The sequence below is a fragment of the Natrix helvetica genome (genome assembly GCF_964273705.1).
Source record: "Natrix helvetica genome assembly, chromosome: Z".
Taxonomy (NCBI): domain Eukaryota; kingdom Metazoa; phylum Chordata; class Lepidosauria; order Squamata; family Natricidae; genus Natrix; species Natrix helvetica.
In genome coordinates this window covers 55,981,192-56,003,248 of record NC_138554.1, presented here as the reverse complement: position 1 = coordinate 56,003,248, position 22,057 = coordinate 55,981,192, and the positions used below count along the sequence as shown (strand labels likewise).

The 22,057-nt window shown below is 43.1% G+C and overlaps 1 protein-coding gene across 3 annotated transcripts in view; it reads right to left on the bottom strand.

Moving 5' to 3' along the window:
- The window catches only part of KRCC1 (lysine rich coiled-coil 1), a 38,827-nt gene extending 32,068 nt beyond the window's left edge, over window positions 1-6,759 (bottom strand). For 2 of the 3 annotated variants that reach the window (XM_081931971.1, XM_081931972.1), the window contains exon 1: window positions 6,560-6,759. In XM_081931971.1, coding sequence (XP_081788097.1) covers window positions 6,560-6,710 — 151 coding nt within the window. In that variant the 5' untranslated portion in view covers window positions 6,711-6,759. Of the gene's footprint in view, window positions 1-4,851; window positions 5,218-6,559 lie in introns of all 3 variants that reach the window. The other variant, XM_081931973.1, reaches the window with a different exon arrangement.
- Window positions 6,760-22,057: the final 15,298 nt, after the last annotated feature.

Here is a 22,057-nt window from a genome sequence, read left to right as displayed (position 1 = left end):
GTCTATTTCAAATTAATTTCATGTGGGTAATAGAAGTAAAGTTATTTATAGGAAAGGTGATCATACTTCATAAGAAAAAAGACATGTTCCCTGAATAATCTGATACATACATAAATACATACATACATATATTCATTCATTCATTCATTTGATCATTCATTCATTCATTCTCAGAATATAGGTCTGCCACAATTTCCCCTCTTCACTCATGCTTCCAATAAAACTATCCTTAGTGAAAGAGAAAAAAATGATTGGCACTAATGGGAAAACAAAACTGCAACCAAGTAAAGGAAATTAGCTTGAAAAGAAATATTTTATTATATTGCCGAATACTAAATAATACAACGAGTAGTAACTGCTACAAACAATCAGGGCAAAGGCCACTGGCCAGATTCGGTCCGTGGGATGCTTAGATCTGACCTGAGGGGTCGCCCTAGAAACAGCAAAGGACCAACCTGCAGTCCTCTGCCAGTGCAAATAGAGCTTGGAAAGGCCGCAAGCGACCCTCCCAGGCTCCATTTTTATTGGCAGAGAGCTGCAGGAGGCTGTTGCGACCAAAAATGGGGCCCAGGAGCCCACACATGGCCTCCCCAAGCTCTCTTTTTGCTGGCAGAGGACCCCAGGCCATTGCAGCCAAAAACAGCTCAAGGGAGCTGCACGTGTGCTCCCCGAGCTCCATTTTCACTGGCAGAGGGCCGCAGGAGGCTGTCATGGCTGAAAACGGGACCTGGGGGAACCACGCATGGCCTCCCCAAGCTCCATTTTCACTGGCATAGGGAAGCAGGAGGCCCGGCTGTTTTTGCTGGCAGAGGGCTAGCAAAAAGCAAAACGAAAGGATAAATGTTTCCCCTTTTCCATTTGTGCATCGAAGAGGGACAGGAAAGGAGTAAGGGAAAGACAAAGAAGGGAAGACGCAAGGAAGAAAAAATAAGTAAAGAGGGGAATGAAGAAGAAAGGCGAATGAAGAGGGAAGGAAAAAGAAGAAAAATAATGAAGATTATGAGTGAGAGTTTGAGGGAAGTCCTGCCTTAGCACTTGGCTACTACAGGTGGCCCCAGCGCGAATGATGTCGAGGTGGCCATGCCCACCCTGGTCGCACCTACCCTGCTTCCCGGGTAAAACACAACCCTGATGCGGCCCTCAATGAAAGATTTTGACACCTCTGAATTAAGGGATAGATAAGTATTAGTGCTAGAAGCAAAGCAAATTCAATCTCAATCTTATAAATTGACTACATTAGTGGTCAAAAAATATAATTTGCAAAACTTCAGAAGACAAGAAGACAAATGGATTGCAGAACAATGCAGACTTCTTACTCAAATGAAAAGAATTTAAATGATCATAGTTTAAATAAAATGGGTGATGACCTAGTTGTCTGGAGAAGTCTATAATGCTGCCAAAGGTGGAAGAAAAGGACAAACGACAGCAAAGCAGATGGTCTCAATTACAGCAATGACGGACTAATGATATATACTACTGGAAGGACTAGGCTGGGGAGGGATCATTAGAGAAAATCTCTGTAGTTGCTGAGGACTGCCACCAACTTAATAGCACAAAATCACCAGAAGTTTAGAAAATAAAATTTAAGATTTTAAATAAATCTTAATAATAAAGCATTGGTAGTTTTTCAATCTGCTCAAGATATTTTATTCATTCATTTATTCACTATGATCAAAACTAAGAATCACAGTCAAGCATCTTACCACACATTCAGTAAATCAGTTATGCAATGCATAGGTTTGTAATTTATATTGGTTTTTAGACTGTTTTTGTATAATATTGGTTTTGATTCTCATAAATTTTAAGGCTTGGGGGAAAGCGATTGCCTTCGTGCCTCATACTGTACCATATGACTTATACTACCCCAAAAATCGATTTATGAACCAGAAAACTTTGCTATTTTTATGGTTGTTGCAGATTAAAGCAACACCCTCTTCAAAGTGATTGTGCACTAAAATAGGTATTGTCCATTTTTAAGACTCCTAGAGCAAACCTTTTATCATTTCTGATTTGTTTTTGAACAGAAAGGCTTTTGTGACAGTCACAAACGTAGCACAAATGCCAATATACTGAAACAGTTGGGCCTCCCAGTCTAAGGGTACAGAAAGTTCCACACGGGAGCTGTTCATAGGCTATATGGTGTATATCTTTCTTGTGCTTACTACATGGAACAGATTGTACAGTCAACTAGCAGAAAAATAAACAACTGCTGAATTCTAGTAACTGGGAAAGATGTAGATAAATACCATACATACAGTTTGGATTACTACGGTGGTCTCTTCCTGTTACCAATGATGGCAGCGCTGATGAGAATTTAAATTCAAAACTTTTAGAGTATACTAGGTTGCTTGATCCAAAGTCCATAGTGGAGTTTTCCTCTACTATGAATTCACTATGTATCTAAAGCACATTTGTCAGTGTAGTGTAGAGGCAATGCACTATTATACTATCTCCTTAACTTCTAACTTACAGATCCTGGTAGAGTACTGTATAAAAGCATATGAAGTGACCCGAGCATGCCAAAACATTTCACTAATGCTATTATCTCAAATATAACTTTCTAAATTAAAGTAAGATTTTTCAATGTTTTTGTATCATTATACATTAATACATTTCTTGGTAACATAAGATTCTTCTAAATACTCCAATTCCGAGATGGCGAACCTATGGCACATGTGGCAGAAGTGGCACACAGGGCCCTCTCTGTGGGTATGTGTACCGTCACCAGCTGCTCTTCTGGTTTCCATCACACATGGATGCCAGCCAGCTGATCTTTGCTGGCACGGCAGAAAACGGCCCCAAAAACGACCCCCCCCCCAAAGGCTGTTTTTTGGGCCGTTTTCTGGGCCAAAAAAGGGCCTGAAAAATGTCCCCAAACCAGCCCAAAAACAGGCATGTGTGCAGTGGCCAGCTGGTCTTTGGGTTTCCAGCGCATGCACACACTTGGACACGCATTCCGGTTTGGCCATTTGGTGCCGAAAAGGTTCCCCATTACTTATCATAAATTATCACCACTCTTATGTTTTGAAAATGAAAGCAGGAGAATTATGCCTTCGTGCAAAGTAGCTACTAGCAAGATTTTACATAGCTTACATAGTTCTACACAGGGAAATGTTTATATTCTAGAAAAGAATGAAAATCTGACTTTGGGTTTTACCAATTAGAGTGATAGATCTTTATAGAAATGGCTTGTTCATATTATTATTAAAAAACAAAAAGTAGTGATTTGATGTTAATGCCTTATTTTACTGTAAGAGTCGGAAGTTAATATTTCTTCTTCTTTCCTTCTTTCCTCATTTCTCTTTCAATTTATCCTTTCCACTGATTTTCTATTTATTTTGTATTTTATAATACTTTATAATTCAATAAAAGTAATTTATAAAACATATTCTAGATTAATATTTTCAGATATGTCCATATTGTTTGCTATAAGGATAGCAAGTCAAAGATTCATTGCATATGATTTTCATCAGTGCCATAGATTAGTTTCAAACTATCAAGAAAAAGTGAAGACTTTTGTTTCCTGAATATTCCTGTTTGTTTCCAGCTATTCCTGCAGGTAATCCACTATCCAAACTGAAAGTAATTCTAAAACCTTTTTTATTATCTGCATGTGTATACCTATATGGTCCAAAGGGTGGAAATAAAAATAAACGTACCTAATTGAACACAAATGCTTGGTCTTATTTAAAACAACTTTTTTTGTGCCAAGTTAGTTTCTAAAACAGTGTACACTTTAATAATGATTCAGAAACAGTGCTTTGAACCTCACACCTGCATCGCACCTCTTATTAGTTTTTCAGCTTTCTTCATGAGACAAAATAGTTCATTGTTTCAAATTAATGTGACTCTTAAAACATATGATTGTTTTCAGTTTCACATTCTGAAAAAAGATGGGCCCCTTTAATGACCCGAGAATCAGTTCTGAAGACTTTTCAAAGCTACTACATTGTTTGAAAATAACTGTTTAAAAATAATCAGAATCAAAATATCCAGAATGCAATGAAATCTACTCTCAGATAAATATTTAAAAGTGCAAGATAGATTACTCCACTGTAGGAATAAGGAATTCAGCTTATGAAAGATAAATATAAAATTTATTGGAGTGACAAAATTGCATGATCCTTCCCCTAATTTCATTAAAATGTTTTAAATACTATTCCAAGATCATAATGTAAATATATTTGTGAATATTGTTGTAGTGTAAAAAAAAAAGTGTGACACCTTACACGCATTTAGATTTTAAATGTTCCCCTCTCATAATGATTCAAATTCTGACTACAAATCTACTGATGTGGCATGTTTTCAGTTTAATGACTGATGACTTAATAATTCTTCATCTTCCAAGGCCAGTTTATTGCCACAGATCACCTGTCAAGATAGGGCACAGTTCATTGGAATAAGCAATATTTTGCATGCATCCATCCATTATACTGGTATCTCCAGTTAAAATGATTTGGCTCTAAAGACTAGGAAATACTTTGGGAAAGTACTATATGAATCATTGGATTAGATGAACCAATAAGCAACTTTATATGAAAAAGCTCGTCTTACTCAAAAAGCTCAAAATTGTATCATGTTCGTCTGCATGGCTTATGTGCATTTGCTGAGTTTTAAAGTTCCACTCACTGTTAATATCTCCTTTGAAATGCTAAGTTTAGGAGGACTCTTAAGAAAGAAATCTCTCACATCCCTAGGAAATTCCTAGCCTGTTTTCTCTGCTTGGGAAGTCAGCTTTTTTCTGTAGTATACTGTTTTTCATCAGAGGTAAAAAAAAATGAGCAATTTCTAGACCCACAAAGGAATCCAGTGCATAATGGTTACTAAGGTCTCATCAAAAAATCTACTTACTTTGTTAATTGTACTGTCAAGACTCCTTCATATAACCTTTATTCAATTCCATTCTACCCGATAGTGATGAAAGCTTATTTTCAGATTATGACTCCTTTATTATATTTTATTGTGGTTTGGATGCAAATCATTTTGAGTGTTCCTTATAATATGGAATGTTTATTTCCTTTATGCAATTCCAATACATTCTAGGCTGCCATTGATCAGCTTACAATATTTAAGACTAAGGGTTGTGCCTTAGGATACTGTGAATGTACTTGGGCAAAAATCATTAAACACTTTTCTTCAAAGGAAGGGTAACAAGCAGCCCATTGGAGATGAAAGGCAATAAAACAGCAAATGGGAAGTAGCAATCCTTCTTTCCTCCTGTCAAGAAAGAAAGAAAAAGGACAGGAAGCATAAAAAAGGACTATAGCTTCTACTGCTTTTTTCCCTGACTTTTCAAAGCTGTCAGTGCAGAGAAGATGAGGCTGCTCTCCTAGGCAATGAAACATAAATTACTGGCTGCTCTCCTAGGCAATAAAACATATATCACTGGCTGCTCTCCTAGGCAATGAACATAAAGGAAGGATGGAGAACCTCCAGATGTTACTGGGCTACAACTTCCAACAGAACATGAAGTACAGCAACATCTGATGTGTCAAATTTCCTATTACCACTGAGGAGTGGGCAGAGTACATACCTGCCAACAGTCTCACTCACGAGTGCTTCTCCTCTGAATGGCATTGTGGCAAATGGAGTTACCTTCCTCTGGTAGTCTTTTTTTCATGAATGACGTAGGGCAGGGGTGTCAAACTGGCGGCCTGCGGGCAGAATGTGTCACACACAGGCCAAGCCCACCCCAGCTCCGCGAATGGGAAAAACGTCGTGAAACATCATGTGACGGCAACATGACGTGGCGAGTTTGACACCCGTGATGTAGGGTATTAGACTAGGTTAACAAATAACATTTAATAACCTGCCATTCAAAGTAGGAGAAATGGGTGATTTGCTGCTCTTTTTCTAATCAACCTTTTGTAACACATCAACTAACAAAAGGGCAAATAAACAGAAAAGAGGTCTAGCTCAATCTCTAGATCCAATTTTCTCCATCAATAAATGTGTATATAGCAGGGAATTGTAGCAGCAAAAAAGTGGATGCAAAAAAGATGGAAGAGAAACCAGGATCCTTATCTTTTGCTACTTCCAACTTCTGTTGCAGGGAGAAGAAAAATAAGGCTGGCTTGTTATTGGATTAGCTTTCCTCAAAACAGGCTGCTTTTCATTCCAAATAGGAATGGCGGCCTTTTCACTCCCGGAGCCCAGGCCTCTGCAGGCTCCCAGAAGCGCCTGCATTTGACTGGACAGGATGGGAGAGGAGCGGAGCATCGGAGCAGCTGCTGCCTCCCAACGGACCTGCCCTTTCACACAGGCTCCCTTACGGTCCGCGCCCCCCCCCCCGCGCCAATTGCTTTCACTGCCCGGAAGGCACGTGGCTGCCTTGCACCCGCTTTTGCTCCTCCGGGAACGAGGTAGTTCCATCATCCTCTTCCCTCGCCCCTGCGGGGTTCCCCCCCAGTCCCGTCGCCCCCATTCCAGCTGAGGCCGTCGCCCGTTTCCTAGGCGTGACTTCCTCTTGTGTTCTCCTTCCCCCCCCGCCCCCCAGCTCCAGGACTTGCCCGCTCCCCTGCGGCCGGCCGGCCAGCCGCCTTGCTTGCCACTCACTCACCTGCTCTCTGGCCGCGGGGGGGTGGCGGCAGCGGGGGGGAGGGGACGTCCCCTCCCCCCTCTGCCTTCTCCCTCCCCGCATTAACAACAACAACAGCAGCAGCAGCAGCAGCAGCAGGAGGTGCCGCCACCGCCACCGCCGCCGCCGCCATAACTGGGGAAGTGGAGCAGAGCAAGCTCCGACCACTCCCCGCGGGGAAATCCTCGCGGGAATGTGGGGGCGGAGCAACGGCGTCCCGGAAGCATAATGTAAAGCTGCGGAAGTCACGCTTCCTCCGAGGTCGCTCTTCGAAAAGGCGCCGTTGGGGGTGGGTTGCTTCCGCTTCCTCCCCTCCCCTCCCCTTTCGGTGCAGTGTTAGTGATTGCATGAGAGTCGACCTCACCCTATTCCTAAGAAGTCTAAGAGGTTTGCATAAGCGCACCAGCGTGCCTGCCGTCTCTGTCCTAATGTTCCCTTTTATTCGTATCCATTTTATGTATTCAAATCATGTTCGTACTTATATATGTTATCTAATATATGCTTGACAAAATAAATAAATAAATAATAAACAAATAAATAAATAGAGTCCATTGGCTGCTCCACATAAGCAAATGATCTGGTAGTAAACAACAACACAATCCAGGGACTATGAAGGAGAAAATAACGTTCCCACCAGCACCGACAGGGCAAATCACTGAATATAAACATTCCCTTCTAGCACTGGAGAAGTTACCTAATCGGGTATCGAAACATCTGCAAGCACAGGACCAAACTCAAAGAGCTCCAGGGACTCCGCAATAAAATACATTTTAAAACTGATTTTTATGAGAGGTGATGCCTTGGAATAGTATTACTTGTATATGAAGATTCTCAGTCATCCAGATCCTGGTTATGCCAAAGGTGCTTTTTTTCCCCAAAAGGCAACTGGACTTTTGTTTTTCCTTGAAGATAATTACAATACAATACAATAGCAGTTGGAAGGGACTTTGGAGGTCTTCTAGTTCAACCCCCTGCCTAGGTAGGAAACCCTATACCTTTCCAGATAAATGGCTATCCAACAATTTCTTAAATACTTCCAGTGTTGGGGGATTCACATCTTCTGGAGACAAGCTGTTCCACTGATTAATTGTTCTAACTGTCAGGAAGTTTCTCCTCAGTTCTAAGTTGCTTCTCTCCTTGATTAGTTTCCACCCATTGCTTCTTGTTCTGCCCTCAGGTGCCTTGGAAAATAGTTTGACTCCCTCTTCTTTGTAGCAACCCCTGAGATATTGGAACATTGCTATCATGTCTCCCCTAGTCCTTCTTTCTATTAAACTAGACATACCCAGTTCCTGCAACTGTTCTTCATATGTTTTAGTCTCCAGTCCCCTAATCATCTTTATTGTTCTTTTCTGCACTCTTTCTAGAGTCTCCACATCTTTTCTACATTGTGGCGACCAAAACTGAATGCAGTATTCCAAGTGTGGCCTTACCAAGGCATTATAAATTGGTATTAACCCTTCACATGATCTTGATTCTATCCCTCTGTTTATGTAGCCTAGAACTGTGTTGGCTTTTTGGCAGATGCTACACACTGCTGGCTCATATTTAAATGGTTGTCCACTAGGAATCCAAGATCCCTCTCACAGTTACTACTATTGAGCTATGAGAAGTGTTAGATATTCAAACTATCTACCATGGTTTCCATCAAGGTCCTCTGTTCTACTTGCCGTTTCCAAGATGCAACCTGTCAGCGTTGCAAATGAAAGGGGCACATTGCCAAAGTGTGCCGGAGCGAATTCCCTGCCACCACATGGCAGCCTAAACCTACTCCGAGCCACCTACGGAGGCCCAGCCCAGGGACCTGGCGGAAAACACAAGGGCATTCAGAGAGAGAAACCAAGGTTACCTATCTGGCAGAAAACACAAGGGCATTCAGAGAGAAAAACCAAGGTTACCTATCATACTGCGATAGACAAGTCCGCACCAGGTGGCCAAAAAAGCTGAAGGTCACTGTCCTCATAGAGGACACTCCCTGTGAATTGGAGATAGACACTGGATTGTCATTTGAGTTTGAGTTTTGAGTTTTATTAAATTTATATACCGCCCCCCTCTCCCCGCAGGGACTCGGGGCGGTCATTAACAATCATGTCATGGTTGAACCTGAAGCAAGCCATTCCAAACTTGAAAAAGCAGCACCTTCGCACCCCGGACATCTGCCTGTGAGACTACTAGGGGAACCAAGTCCCTATCGTGGGCCAGGGCACTTTCCGGGTGAAATTCAAGGAATTCTGTGCAAAGCTCCCTGTGACCGTGGTCAGCGCAAACCTGCAGGGTCTCCTGGGGCTTGACTGGTTCCAAGCCCTGGGGTTGGAAGTGACCAGGATAAACTCCGTGAAGGAAGACGGCACCGAGGCCATCTTTAAGGAGTTCAAGGATGTCTTCGGCACCGGTCTCGGTAAGTATGTGGGTACGCCAATCTCCTTTAACTTGGACCCCAATGTAGCGCCAATTAGGCTAAAACCCAGGAAACCTTTCGCTCTCCGCCCTAAAATTGACAGGGAAATTGACAAACTCGTGAGCCAGGGAATCCTAGAACCAGTCAACCATGCATGCTGGGAGACCCCTATTGTGACCCCGGTCAAGCCTGACAGGTCAGTCCGCATCTGCGCAGACTATAAATATACAGTTAACAACGCGCTACAACAAAGCGCATACCCTGTACCCATTGTACAGCACCTACTACATTCTCTAGGCCCAGGAATTTTTTTTGCTAAATTAGACATGGTGCAGGCATACCAACAATTGCCTGTAGATGGCGCTACAGCGGAGGCTCAAACCATTGTGATGCACAGGGGTGCATTCAAATGCCACTGCCTGAAATTTGGTGTTAGTATCGCCCCTGGACTGTTCCAAAGCGTCATGGAACGGCATTTGCAGGGGATACCAGGAGTCGTCCCCTATTTCGACGACATCTTTGTATTGGCTGCAAACGAGGCGCAACTTTTAAAATGAGTAAGAATGGTTTTGACCCGAATTAGAGAAAAAGACCTCCAGCTCAAAAAAGAAAAATGCAAAATTAATGTACCAAGGGTTGAATTCTTTGGGTACATGATCGATGGCTCTGGGATTCAACTGACATCACAAAAAGTAAAAGCAATTCAGGAAGCCCCTACACCCCGCACTCAAGCCGAGCTGCAGGCGTTCATCGGGCTCCTTAATTTCTATAGCGTCTTTCTTAAACAGAAAGCCACCGTTGCTGAGCCATTACACCATCTCCTGGCCAAAAACACCAAGTGGTCCTGGGGCAGAGCTGAGGCTGCCGCATTTGCCGCAGTCAAACGACTGCTGACAGCTGACTCCCTTCTAGTCCAGTATAGCCAGACCCTGCCATTGGTGTTAACCTGCGACACATCTCCATTCGGCGTTGGTACTGTCCTCAGCCACCGCATGCCCAACGGCACAGAAGCCCCTATTGGCTTTTACTCAAGAACCTTGTCTTCGGCGGAAAGAAACTACAGCCAGATGGACTGCGAGGCTCTGGCTGCGGTAGCGGGGATTAAAAGGTTCCACGAGTACCTTTACAGCCGGGATTTCGAGCTTGTGACTGACCACAAGCCATTGTTGGGGTTACTGGCTGTGGAGCGACCTACTCCGATGTCATTATCGCTGCGCATGACCAGGTGGACTGTTTTCCTGGCTGCCTACATATGCAAACTGATCCACTGCCCCGGTTCCAGGTTGGGACACGCAGACACATTGAGCCGCTGTCCCCTACCAGAACTTCTTGCTGACCCCACTCCCAAGATACCGGTCCTACTCATTGACTGCCTGGACACTGGACCTGTCTCATCCAATGATGTTGCCCATCATTCTGCAAAGGACTCCACCATCAAGCAAATTTTGAACTGGGTATGGAGGGGGTGGCCCAAGGGACCTGTTGGGGCCGATTTTAAATCGTATTTTACAAAACGCGATTAGTTGTTGGTAATTAACGGCTGTCTACTGTGGGGAGACCGGGTGGTTGTTCCAAACAAACTGTGCAAGGCAGTATTGGAGGCTCTACATGTGGGGCATCCTGGAATTGTCAGGATGAAGTTTTTGGCTAGGAGTTATGTGTGGTGGCCTAACATGGACAGGGAGATAGAAGAATGGGTGGCTACCTGCACGCCTTGCCAGGAGTCTAGACTAGCTCCCCCAGAGGCGCCCGCTAAGGAGTGGGAGCATCCTCAAGCACCCTGGTCTAGGGTGCACATTGACTTTGCTGGCCCAGTTCATGGCCAAACCTTCCTCGTAGTTGTGGACGCTTACTCAAAGTGGTTAGAGGTAGTCCTGATGACCTCCACCACAGCAGAAGCAGTCATCAAGGTGCTACGGAGACTTTTCTCCACACATGGCCTGCCCAACGTCTTGGTCTCTGACAACGGGCCCCAATTCACGGCCATACAATTCGAGACCTACTTAGCAAGTCAGGGAATCAGGCATGCCCTGGTCGCACCATTCCATTCAGCTTCCAATCGTCAGGCAGAGAAAATGGTGCGATCTGCAAAAGAGGCCCTCGCTAGGATGGGCCCGGGGGATTGGAAAACATGGGTTGATCACTATTTGTTAATCCAACACATCACGCCAAGTGCCACTATGGGGAGAAGCCCCTCCGAGCTTTTTATGGGTCGCTGGCTAAGGTCCCACTTAGACTGGCTACACCCAAACTATTCTGCCACTTCGCACCCTGACTCCATAAGCAAGATTCGAAACTTTAGCATAGGGGACTTGGTATGCGCCCACAACTATGCCAGGGGAACTCTGTGGGTCCCTGCCATGGTGATAGGCATCACCAGGCCTCGCTCTTATCTGTTAGAGCTCAAGGACGGTAGAAACTGGAGGAGGCATATTGACCAACTCCGTGGCCGCCTCTCCCACTCCACACTTAGAACACCAGATGCAACTCCTGAACAAATTAGCCAAAGCCCTACCCAAACAGAGCAAACGCTCACTCCTTCTACAGCCAGCTCAAGCCCAAGGGTACCGGGGAACTTATCTGAGTTTGTTGCAGGCCCACAGCGAGCTCCAAACGAGCAAATCCCAGAAGCTCCAGCCGCGGCCTGGGAAAAGTTCCAGGAGGTTCCACAAAGCAGAGCTGGAGAGCAGACAGGTCCGTCTGACCTGCCCAAGGAACCAGTTCCAAATGAACTGCTCAGGTCTAGTAGGACTAAACAAAAACCCGCTTACCTGCGTGATTACGTGACCAATAGAAACATCCCAACTAAGAGGAGAGGGGTGTTAGATATTCAAACTATCTACCATGGTTTCCATCAAGGTCCTCTGTTCCGGTGGGAACAGAGGTTCAATCCTATTGGTTGAGAGGTCTGACAGCTCCCTATAAAAGGGCTGCTATCAGATCAAGCAGTTGCTGGATTGTATATAGTTGTTCTGTTACAATAAAGAGCTGTTGTTGTCATAAGCCTGTGTCTGCCTTCTCAATACTCAATCTAACAAGAAGGATCTTGGAGTCCTAGTGGACAACCATTTAAATATGAGCCAGCAGTGTGCAGCAGCTGCCAAAAAAGCCAACACAGTCCTAGGCTACATAAACAAGAGGGATAGAGGTTTTGCTTCTCATCCAAAAAGCTGCTTCATTTCTGAACTGGATGAAAAGCGAAACGTTTTCAAGGAAAAACAAAACCCAGTTGCCTTTTTTTGGGGGGGGGGGGAACACTTTTTGGAAGTATAATTTGTAATTAAATTGTAATCATGGTATTTCTCTAGTTTTTTTGAATGAAGTTTTTAAAAGCTAGTTTAAAGATTCACTACAGTTGTCATATCCTGTGTATCCAATTTTTAGGTTAAAAACCTTTGAAGGCTGATCCCCAAATCCCTAAACACTACTTTAGAACATTTTCTTTGAATTTTGTTTGAATCTAATGTTTTACCACAAGATGGCACTGTGATTTCACAGACTTTTGGCCTTTCCTCACGATTATCTGACATGGCACAAATATACCCCACAACATATTTTTTTTGCCAGTCCCCATAATGTTGCCTTCATCTTGTCCCCAGTGGAGAATTAAAAGAGTACTTTCTGTTGGCTATATCCATTGGCTGCCAGCACTGACATTCCCTTGAGTATTATCAGTTCGGTATATTTTGGAACTTGGTGAACTGGTGAGAATTCTGTATGTGATTAGAACTCCTTGAAAACTCCATTTGCAAGGTCGATCAATCTCACCAGGCTTGCACAGATAAAAGGTGTTGGAAGAAATATTCATCTAGTTCAATTCCAAGCCAGGATAAAGGCACTGGAAACATGGAGGCTGATTCGATAAAGGGTTTAATGGTGAACAGAGCCACAAAGCACATGATCCTGTTTGTAGCTGATCACATGGAGTTGCGAGAGGGTGGCTTTTATAACTTCTCTTGGGCTTTGCACTTGAACTTCCTGTTCCTGTGCAAAAACATGTATTCTAATGGCTGTTGTAGGGGTTATAGCTATCTTTGTAGGTTGTCTGAGCTCCCAGGTTTGCTTACATTGCACCATGTGGTGCAGGGACGTGCAGTCAGGGGAGGCAGGGGAGGCAGAGCCTCACTTCTCTTCATGAAATAATAGTATATAATATTATATACTATATATATATATATATATAATATTATAATATTATATACATCCGTCCGGCCGCGCCTGGGAGCTGCGGAGGCAGAAATGTTGTCGGCGCTCCTGGATGACGAAGCCACGAAAGCGACTGGAGAACAACGAGAACCTTCCCCCAGTCGCTTTCGTGGCTTCGTCATCCGGGAGCGCTGACAACATTTCTGCCTCCGCAGCTCGCGGGCGCGGACGGATGGAGGTAGCCAGAGTGGCACCGAGGCAGTCCAGCGGGCGAGCGACCGAGGATCAGGCTACCTGATCCTCCATCGCTCGCTCGTTTGCTCTTTCGTCCGCCCGGACTGCCTCGGCGTCGCTCTGGCTACATCCGTCCGGCCGCGCCCGGGAGCTGCAGAGGCAGAAATGTTGTCGGCGCTCCCAGATGATGAAGCCACAAAAGCGACTGGGGGAAGGTTCTTGTCGTTCTCCAGTCGCTTTCGAGGACTGCGGAGCGCGAGCCGGCAGAGCACGCTCAGGAAGGCGGGGAATGGGATCACGTGTGCTGGAGGCTGAGGCAGCCTCAGCCACCAGCATACGTGGTCCCAATCCCCACCTTCCTGATGATGTCACCAGCCTCACCAGCCATGAACCTCACCGCACGTCACTGATGTGGTGAGCTCTGCTTCTAGATGGGTTGATCCTATTATGTCCTGGAGGGTCATGTCTTAATCCTACCATCCTGGGGCTGTAGGGCTTTTGTCTTGTAGATAGGCTGGCCTAGTCCTGCTGGGGCTATTAAGAAAGGTGGGGGCTGCTTTCCAAGAGCATGTTTATCCTTTTAAGGAAATGTAATATTCTGCCTTTTTAAATATTTCTCAAAATATTTCATTCTTCTAGGAGGATGGGTGAGTGCTAACTTGGTGCAAACGGGAGCACTATTTAAATGTCTGTCAAAATTCACCCCCACATTGCGAACAAGCCCAACACAAATTTGTGTATATAAACTCGGAAATCAGTTTTAACAAATTGCTTAACTATAGGTCCAGCCATCTGCCAAAACCATTTGCTAATCATATCAGTCTTTTCTTGTAAGAGGCTTTATAGGAGTCTGGGGAGGGTAAAAACAGCCCCCCCGCCCTCCCGGACGACCTCCGGAGGCTTCAGGGAAGCCTCCGGACAGTCCCTGAAGCCTTCGGAGTGCTCAAAACGATCCTCCGAGCAAACCGGAAGTGACTTCCCGAACTTCCGGTTTGCCCAAAGGGCCGGTTTTTTGCACTCCGGAGGCTTCAGGGAAGCTCATGAAGCCTCCGGAGGGCCTCCGGGGGGCGGGGGCGGGGAGACTGTTTTCGTCCTCCCCAGGCTCCTATAAGGCCTCTGAAGCCTGGGGAGGGCGAAAAATGGCTTTAAAAAAGGGTGAACTGACAGGGCAGCGCCTTGCGTGCCCTGACAAATGGTTCTGCGTGCCATCACTGCCCTATATACGTAAAATTAGGACATCAGCTTTCAAGTTTGCTTCCAAGAAGGGGATTTCCAATGTAGGTATGCCAAATTTTATGCTCATACAGTTTTCTGCTAGCTAAAGGATGACATACAACATATTAATTGAACTGTAAAGAAAAACTTTACTTCAAGAAGGGACACGGTGGCTCAGTGGCTAAGATGCTGAGCTTGTCAATCAGAAAGGTCGGCAGTTCAGTGGTTCAAATCCCCAGTGCCGCATAATGGAGTGAGCTTCCATTGCTTGTCCCAGCTTCTGCCAACCTAGCAGTTCGAAAACATGTTAAAATGCAAGTAGAAAATAGGAACCACCTTTGGTGGGAAGGTAACAGCGTTTTGTGTGCCTTTGGCGTTTAGTCATGCAGCCACATGACCACTGAGACATCTTTGGACAGTGCTGGCTCATTGGCTTTGAAACGGAGAAAAGCACCCGCCCCCTAGAGTCAGGAACGACTAGCACATATTACCTTTACCCTTTTAAAGAAAAACTCAAAAACTAAGTAGTAAAATAGAATAAATTGCAGAAGAAAAGGAAATGTGACAGAATCTGATTGCCAAAATCTCCCACACATAAACACTTTAGAGTAATAAAGATCAGATTGAGAGCTGAAAATATAAATATAATTGTAGAACATAACATTTAAATAAACCTTTGGATACTTTGAAACCATTTGAAAATATTCTTTAATTGTTTCTGCCAATATATTTTGTTCTACAAGGATTCTAATATGTTCAAGGCATATGACTAGGCACATTGTTGTAGAAAGAAAATGGCCACTGTGCCTAGTTTTTACTATTTGCCTGCATTGGCTTGAATTTCAGATATCTTAAAGCAAGTCTGTATATGAAAATGACAAAGGAATGACGTGTCACATGCCCTAAAGCAAAGGAAGTTCAACCCTTGGCCTTTTTAATCACCAAAGTGCACAGGGGGTTAGAAGAGTTCTGATATAATCAGTCTGGAAAATAAAAAGGGGATAGACTTCCTGTGGCAAATTGAAATGCTACTTTACTCCTGTGTCTTCTTTTAGGACAAATCAAAATGGCACAAAATGGCTTTTTACAATATGCAAGAGAGCCACTATTTATCTCATTGATGCATTTAGCACCACCTTGAAGCTCACATGGCAGTCCCATTAGTTGAAAAAGGATTCTCTTCTGTGCAGAGGCATTTTCCAGTACTTATACTGAGTTACTGGAAATGTTGAGAAAAGTGTATGTACAGAAATCTCCTCTAGCTATTGGTGCTGCTTGAGGACGCTGCCAAAATGAGGCACAGCTGTTTTGCCTTTAGAGGTGAGGGATGCCTATCAAAGTGGCTCTAAAGGGATAATTCACAGTGCATCGAAGGGATCAAGAAAGTTAAGATGGTGGCTGTAGCCATTTGATTAAAACCCTGTCCCTTTTTTATTTCTGTCATGCATGCAATGCATTTTTTAAAAGGGGTGGGCTTTCAATCAACTGCTACGGTCCCTTTACCTTTTTTTTTTTTAAACTTTCCCCCAGAGACATGCAACTTTGTTTATGCTGTTTTAATCTAGTGGCCTTCAAGTGAGGTACAGTTCATAGATATAGATAATAACAAGAAACAAACAGAATAGTACACTAAGCAGTAAACAACAATCAACTATATCCTGCATTCCAGTAAGCCTCACTCTGAGTAACCTAGAAAAAACAAGCCTTGACATAACTAAAAGATTAGACTAGGAGTCTCTCTTGCCTGGTGTGTGTGTGTGTGTGTGTGTGTGTGTATGTGCGCGCATGCGCTGTTCTAGACAGGAGATCTCCTGGAGAGAAACCTTACCTTTATGTTATCACCCATCAAGAAGTAAGAATAGCTTTAGTACTCTTCTGTTCCAATAGTATTGACCTGGAATTGGCATCTCAAAGATATGCAGGTCTAAGCACATAGGACACAAATGATACCCAGCACCTTGAATAATCTTTGGAAAGAGACCAGTTGTAAATGCAGCTCTTATAAGAGCAATATTGGTATTGACCAGGATGTACATAGATATATAAGAATAAAAACAATGCCCTGCCTTTAGTTATAAAGCAAAACAGAAAAAAAAAGAATTGGAGACAATCACAAAATACAAAGACCCGCAAATAGAAATAAAGCGATTGTAACAAAAGAAAGAAAGCTAGTACCAACAGTTACAGGCACTGTGGGTGCAATTCCAAAACATTTGCAGCATCACTTGAACACCCTTGGCATTGACAAAATCACTACCAGTCAATTGCAAAAGGTAGCTTTATTTGGAACAGTTTACATCTTGCAATGTAAACACCATGAACAACATATGCTTGCCTCAGGTCTTAGGAGGAACTTGAAAGGTGAATAAAAAAGCGAAATCCAGTCTAAACATCTAGCTGACTGTGCAACCAACCATAATATGATAACATATAATCAGCACATTGATGACAGCTAGCACCAGGCCTGCAAATGATCCTTCATAGTAGTTTCATAAAGCATTAAGTAACAGAGGAGACAAAATGTACCTTATAAGATTCTCCACAGGACAGTTCTTAAGTGTGTATCTTAAACTTGTAAAAAATGATGGAAAACCCCCAAAGAACTTTGTATGAATTAAATTTATTTACATTTACTTTATTAAAAATTAAAAATGATATATTTACTGCTGCTACATTTCCCATGATTGTTTGATGGAATTTTAATATTGAATTATTTTTCAATGTTATTTTTCAGACTTCTAAAAGGCTTTTGGGAGAATCGATGGGTCCTAGGAGCACACTTAAAAAAAACCTGTTCTATCTCATCTTCTAATTGTGGCCAGAGGGATAGCAATAGAATCATCACCCAATAGATTTTTCCAACCCCCAGATTTGTGAAACTGTGATCAATGAGGTCACATTTCCCTTTTCTCTTTCCTGATGGACAACAGAGTAAGTTATCATCCATAACTGGTCTAGCTACCTCTTTCCTCCATTCCATCAGATTCATTTTGGGAATAAATTAATGCAACTCTAACATCCAGTTAGAGTTTAATATCCAACTAAAGTCTATTCAATCAGATCCCAAATGAAAGAAGGAAAGCCACTGTCATTCTGTCAAATAGTACTTCTTTGATGTTTTCTTTTAGGGACAATGGTGAAATATTATTCCTGACCTATTCCATATATTCTCCAATCCTGGAATCAACCACACCTGGAACAGAGTTGGTTTCTTTTTAAAGGGTGGGGCATGGCTAATTTGCAAGAATCCTCCACAGTGAAACCCAGCAAAAAGCCAGGGAATGTATGGATAATGAATGCTTTCAGCATTTCTGGAAGTGGATAACAGGTACACATGATAACAGGCCAAGAATGATATTGGCATCATCAACTTGTTCTGTGTTTTAAAGGGACATTTACCATAGCTATAAAAGCTAGGAATAAGATATTTAGTAGTGAAATGATATTTTCCTTTTCTTTCTGATGGCATAAAATAAGTGTCATAAGTTATATTGAAATTATTGTTAAATAATTAACAATACATCAGTGAGAGTGAGTCCTAAAACCAATGCAAACCTAGCAAGTACAGGAAGGAAATAGATTTCTGTATTGTAATTTGGAAAGCATGGAGAGCTGATTCATTTTTACCATATTTGCCTAATGAATTTATTCTTAATACTATCTGTTTTCTAGTTCTCATAAAAAGTTTAAATTCTTCATTAGAACACAGTGAAAATTAAATAATTTGGTGAGTTATGTAACTCACTGATTGAAGATTGTCTACAATTTGTAAGATGGTGTTCCGTCTTCAACTATAAGGCCAGAACAAGATGAGAGGGCCATAGTAAGGTGTTAAGCTATGGTAGAAAGAGTCTACCTTAGCGACTATTAGATTAACCAATGCTATTAAAAGCTACTACAATCTATCAAATGGATGGAGTGATTAAAAAGATATAGGATTTAAACTGAGCCAAAGGAGAGCAAAGGAGTGAAGACAGACTGGTTATGCAGATGTAGATATACGTAATTACCATATTAATTATAATATGCTAATAGTCCATTGCCTTTATGGCCACCTTTGAGATAGGTTGAAATCTTTTTATGTGAATTCAGTAATCTCTTGTTTAATTGTGCTTTAAATTCTAATTTTTATAAAATGACTGTTTTGAAACATACCATATAAAGGACCTGAGAAGTTTAAAATGATGTGATATTACTTTCTCTCTCTCTCTCTCTCCCTCCCTCCCTCCCTCCCTCCCTCCCTCTCTCTCTCTCTCTCTCTCTCTCTCTCTCTCTCTCTCTAATTCTTGATGGCAAACCTGGATCTATTAATTCTTTTGTATAAAGTTTGGTCTTGTTCTATGTAGAATTCACAGAGGAATTGCAGACAAACGACAGTACATATCACATTAGATACAGTGACTATATGTCCTTTATTATAAAGGACAATTCTTTATTTCAGAAAACTGTCCTTAGATTTATTTATTTTTCAAAAAGAGGGGAAGGGGCAAGATAGCAAAATGTGCACTTACGTTGCTTGTGTGCGCCTAATTTTTTAATTTATTTTGCTTTTGTTATATATTTTACATATTTTAATGTAAATTGGGAATGCACAACTCCTTCAAACTAAACATATATCTTAAAAGACAGGGGACATTAGGATACAAAAAGAGCTATTGTTTTATCTTAAATTAACTCCTCCAAAGGCCAACCTTATCTGGTAGACAAGGAGGCAGTGGAATGATTATCCTCTAAAACAGGGGTGTCAAACTCGATTTCATTGAGGGCCACATCTGGGTTGTGTTTGACCTTGGTGGGGGCACAGAGGGAGTTGTCAGGGTGGGCATGGCCAATTCAACATCACACGTATTGGGGGTGTCTGCGACGGTGTCTTGCAATCCTCTGCCAGTGAAAATGGAACTTGGGAGGACCTCCTGCAGCCCTCGCGAACTCCATTTTCTCTGGCAGAGGCACTGTCGGCCGGTCCTTCACTGTTTCCAGGATGGCGTCGTGGGCCAGATCTAAACACCCTGCAGGCCAGATCCCCAAGATTTGAGTTTGACACCCCTGCTCTAAAGGAAAGGAGAGTTTTACTGATATTCAAATGCTTTACAATACCTAGCATGTTACTTAAAATGAAACACTTTCTTGTCCATTCCAAATATTCCTAATATGTTTGTTTCAGGATAATTAAATTTTCTCACTTTTTTTGTTGTCTAAGCAAATTGAAGATCACCTTCTAGTTCCAGGAATGATAATCTGCCCACTGCAGTTAACCTAGAGCAGTGGTCGGCAAGCCGCGGCTCGCGAGCCAAATGCGGCTCTTTAAACATTTTAATCTGGCTCTTCTGTGTGCCGGGCGCCCGCTTCCCTCCCTCCTCTCGGGCTTCGGAGGGAAGCTTCTGCAAAACCCCGGCGAGACAAGTCTCCCAGTCTGTAATTTGCCGAGCTGTACGCGTGCGCCTGTTTTCCACGGTGTGGAGCAGCGGCGAGATTCTGGGCGGCAAGTGATGATTCCGGGGGCCATCAGTGGGGGGGCAGGGTCCCCCCTCGTGTTCCTCATCTTCCCGGATGGCCCCCGGAATCATCGCTCGCCGCGCAGAATCTCGCCGCTGCTCCACGGCGTGGAAAACAGGCGCGTGCGCACAGCTCGGCAAATTAAAGCCTGGGAGACTTCTTGTCACTCGCCAGGGCTTTTGAAGAAGCTTCCCTCCGAAGCGTTCCGAGGGAGGGCTGTAAACTTCCCTCCGAAGTCTTGGGAAGTTCTGAGGAGCCCCCCAAGCCAAAACGCCGCTGCCAGGTAGTTAAAAGTACCTCTCTGATTCGTCTCTGTCAGTCTCTCTCTGATTCCCTCTCTCACTCCCTCTCTCTGTTCCTCTCTCTGTCTGTCTGTCTCACTCACACACACACTGTGGTCACCTTGTTGAGTGTTCCAATCACATTTCAAATGTGATTGGAACACTCAACAAAGTTACCACAGTGTGTGTGTGTGTGTGTGTGTGAATGAGACAGACAGACAGAGAGAGGAACAGAGAGGGAGTGAGGGAGGGAATCAGAGAGAGACTGACAGACACACACACACACACACAGAGGGGGAGGGAGGGAGAGAAAGATAGACAGACAGAGAGAGAGACACACACAGAGTGAGTGATTAAGTGAATGAGTGAGAGACAGACACACCCACATACACAGAGTGACAGAGAGAGAGGGAGGGGAGAGAGACAGAGGGAGAGACAGAGACAGACAGACACACACACACAGAGAGAGTGACAGAGATGGGGGAAGGAGGAGAGAGAGACAGAGATACAGAGAGAGAGAGACAGACAGATAGACACCCAGAGAAAATGACAGAGGGAGACAGAGAGGGAGGGAGGGAGAGAGAGACAAAGAGCCAGAGAGAGAGAGAGAAAGAAAAAGAAAAAAAGAAAGAAAGTGGGAGAGGGAGATGAAATTAAAAGCAACAACATACAAACCTGACTTACTCAAACTATCCAAGGAAATGCAAGGCCAATGTTCACATTAGTGGTTGTGACTTTGTCAGTCATTGTCAGGATGTAATTTTCTCTACATTGTAAGGCAAATTTTACGGAATTTAACGTTATCGATAAATAATATCGTTCTAAAGTTTTTATTTTATTAGTTGTGTTATTTGTATCCTCCCCACCTATGTGGATACTTGCATGCGGAATATTCTCAATAAAAACTTATTGAAACTAAAAACAGTGTACCATCCTATGTATTTTCGGTTTTAAAAATGCGGCTCTCCAAATAAATTTCAATCGTGGTTTTGGCGAGATTTGGCTCAGTTGAAAAAAAAGGTTGCCCACCACTGACCTAGAGAATTTGGCCTTGACAACAAATAACTGAGATAATCACAAAAAGTCATGTGTTGAGAGAAAGGTTTCTCACAAAGTTTAGCTGATGCAATCTTTTGGATCACTGCCTAATGGTGAACAAAAAGAAATACTGAGAAAATTAAGAAATTTATAAAAGACCTTGTTAACAACACCTATACTAGCAAAACCTTTTATTAGTGTCACCATCCGCAAAAGCAATTATGCAATCTACAAGCATCTCTAATAAACTTTGATTTAACTGAGGATTCTCAACAGAAAAGCAACCAGATGAAAGACAATTGGCAATTTTAACAGGTGAAAGGGGGCTGATCTTGCATCACCCAAACAACATCTGCACTTCCCTTGATGTCATAGTTCTACCACATGGACTGCAGACTAAAGAAGAAAAGTTTCAAACTCTAGATGAATCCACAGCCATAACAGTCTAGCAACATTTAAGGCCAAGCAAACTCAACCAAATATTGGTGATCTTCAGACCTCTTGTAGCACTGAACTAAGATGGGTAGCCTTTACACCAGTGTATTGGAGTGCCAGGTGAAGACCTACATGGTCATCAGACAAAAAATTACAACAAAAGGAAATCAGTATGGTAAAGAATTTACCAAGCAATGTGCTTTGCTGAGTCTTCTAGGAAAATCCAAGGTGTCAAAC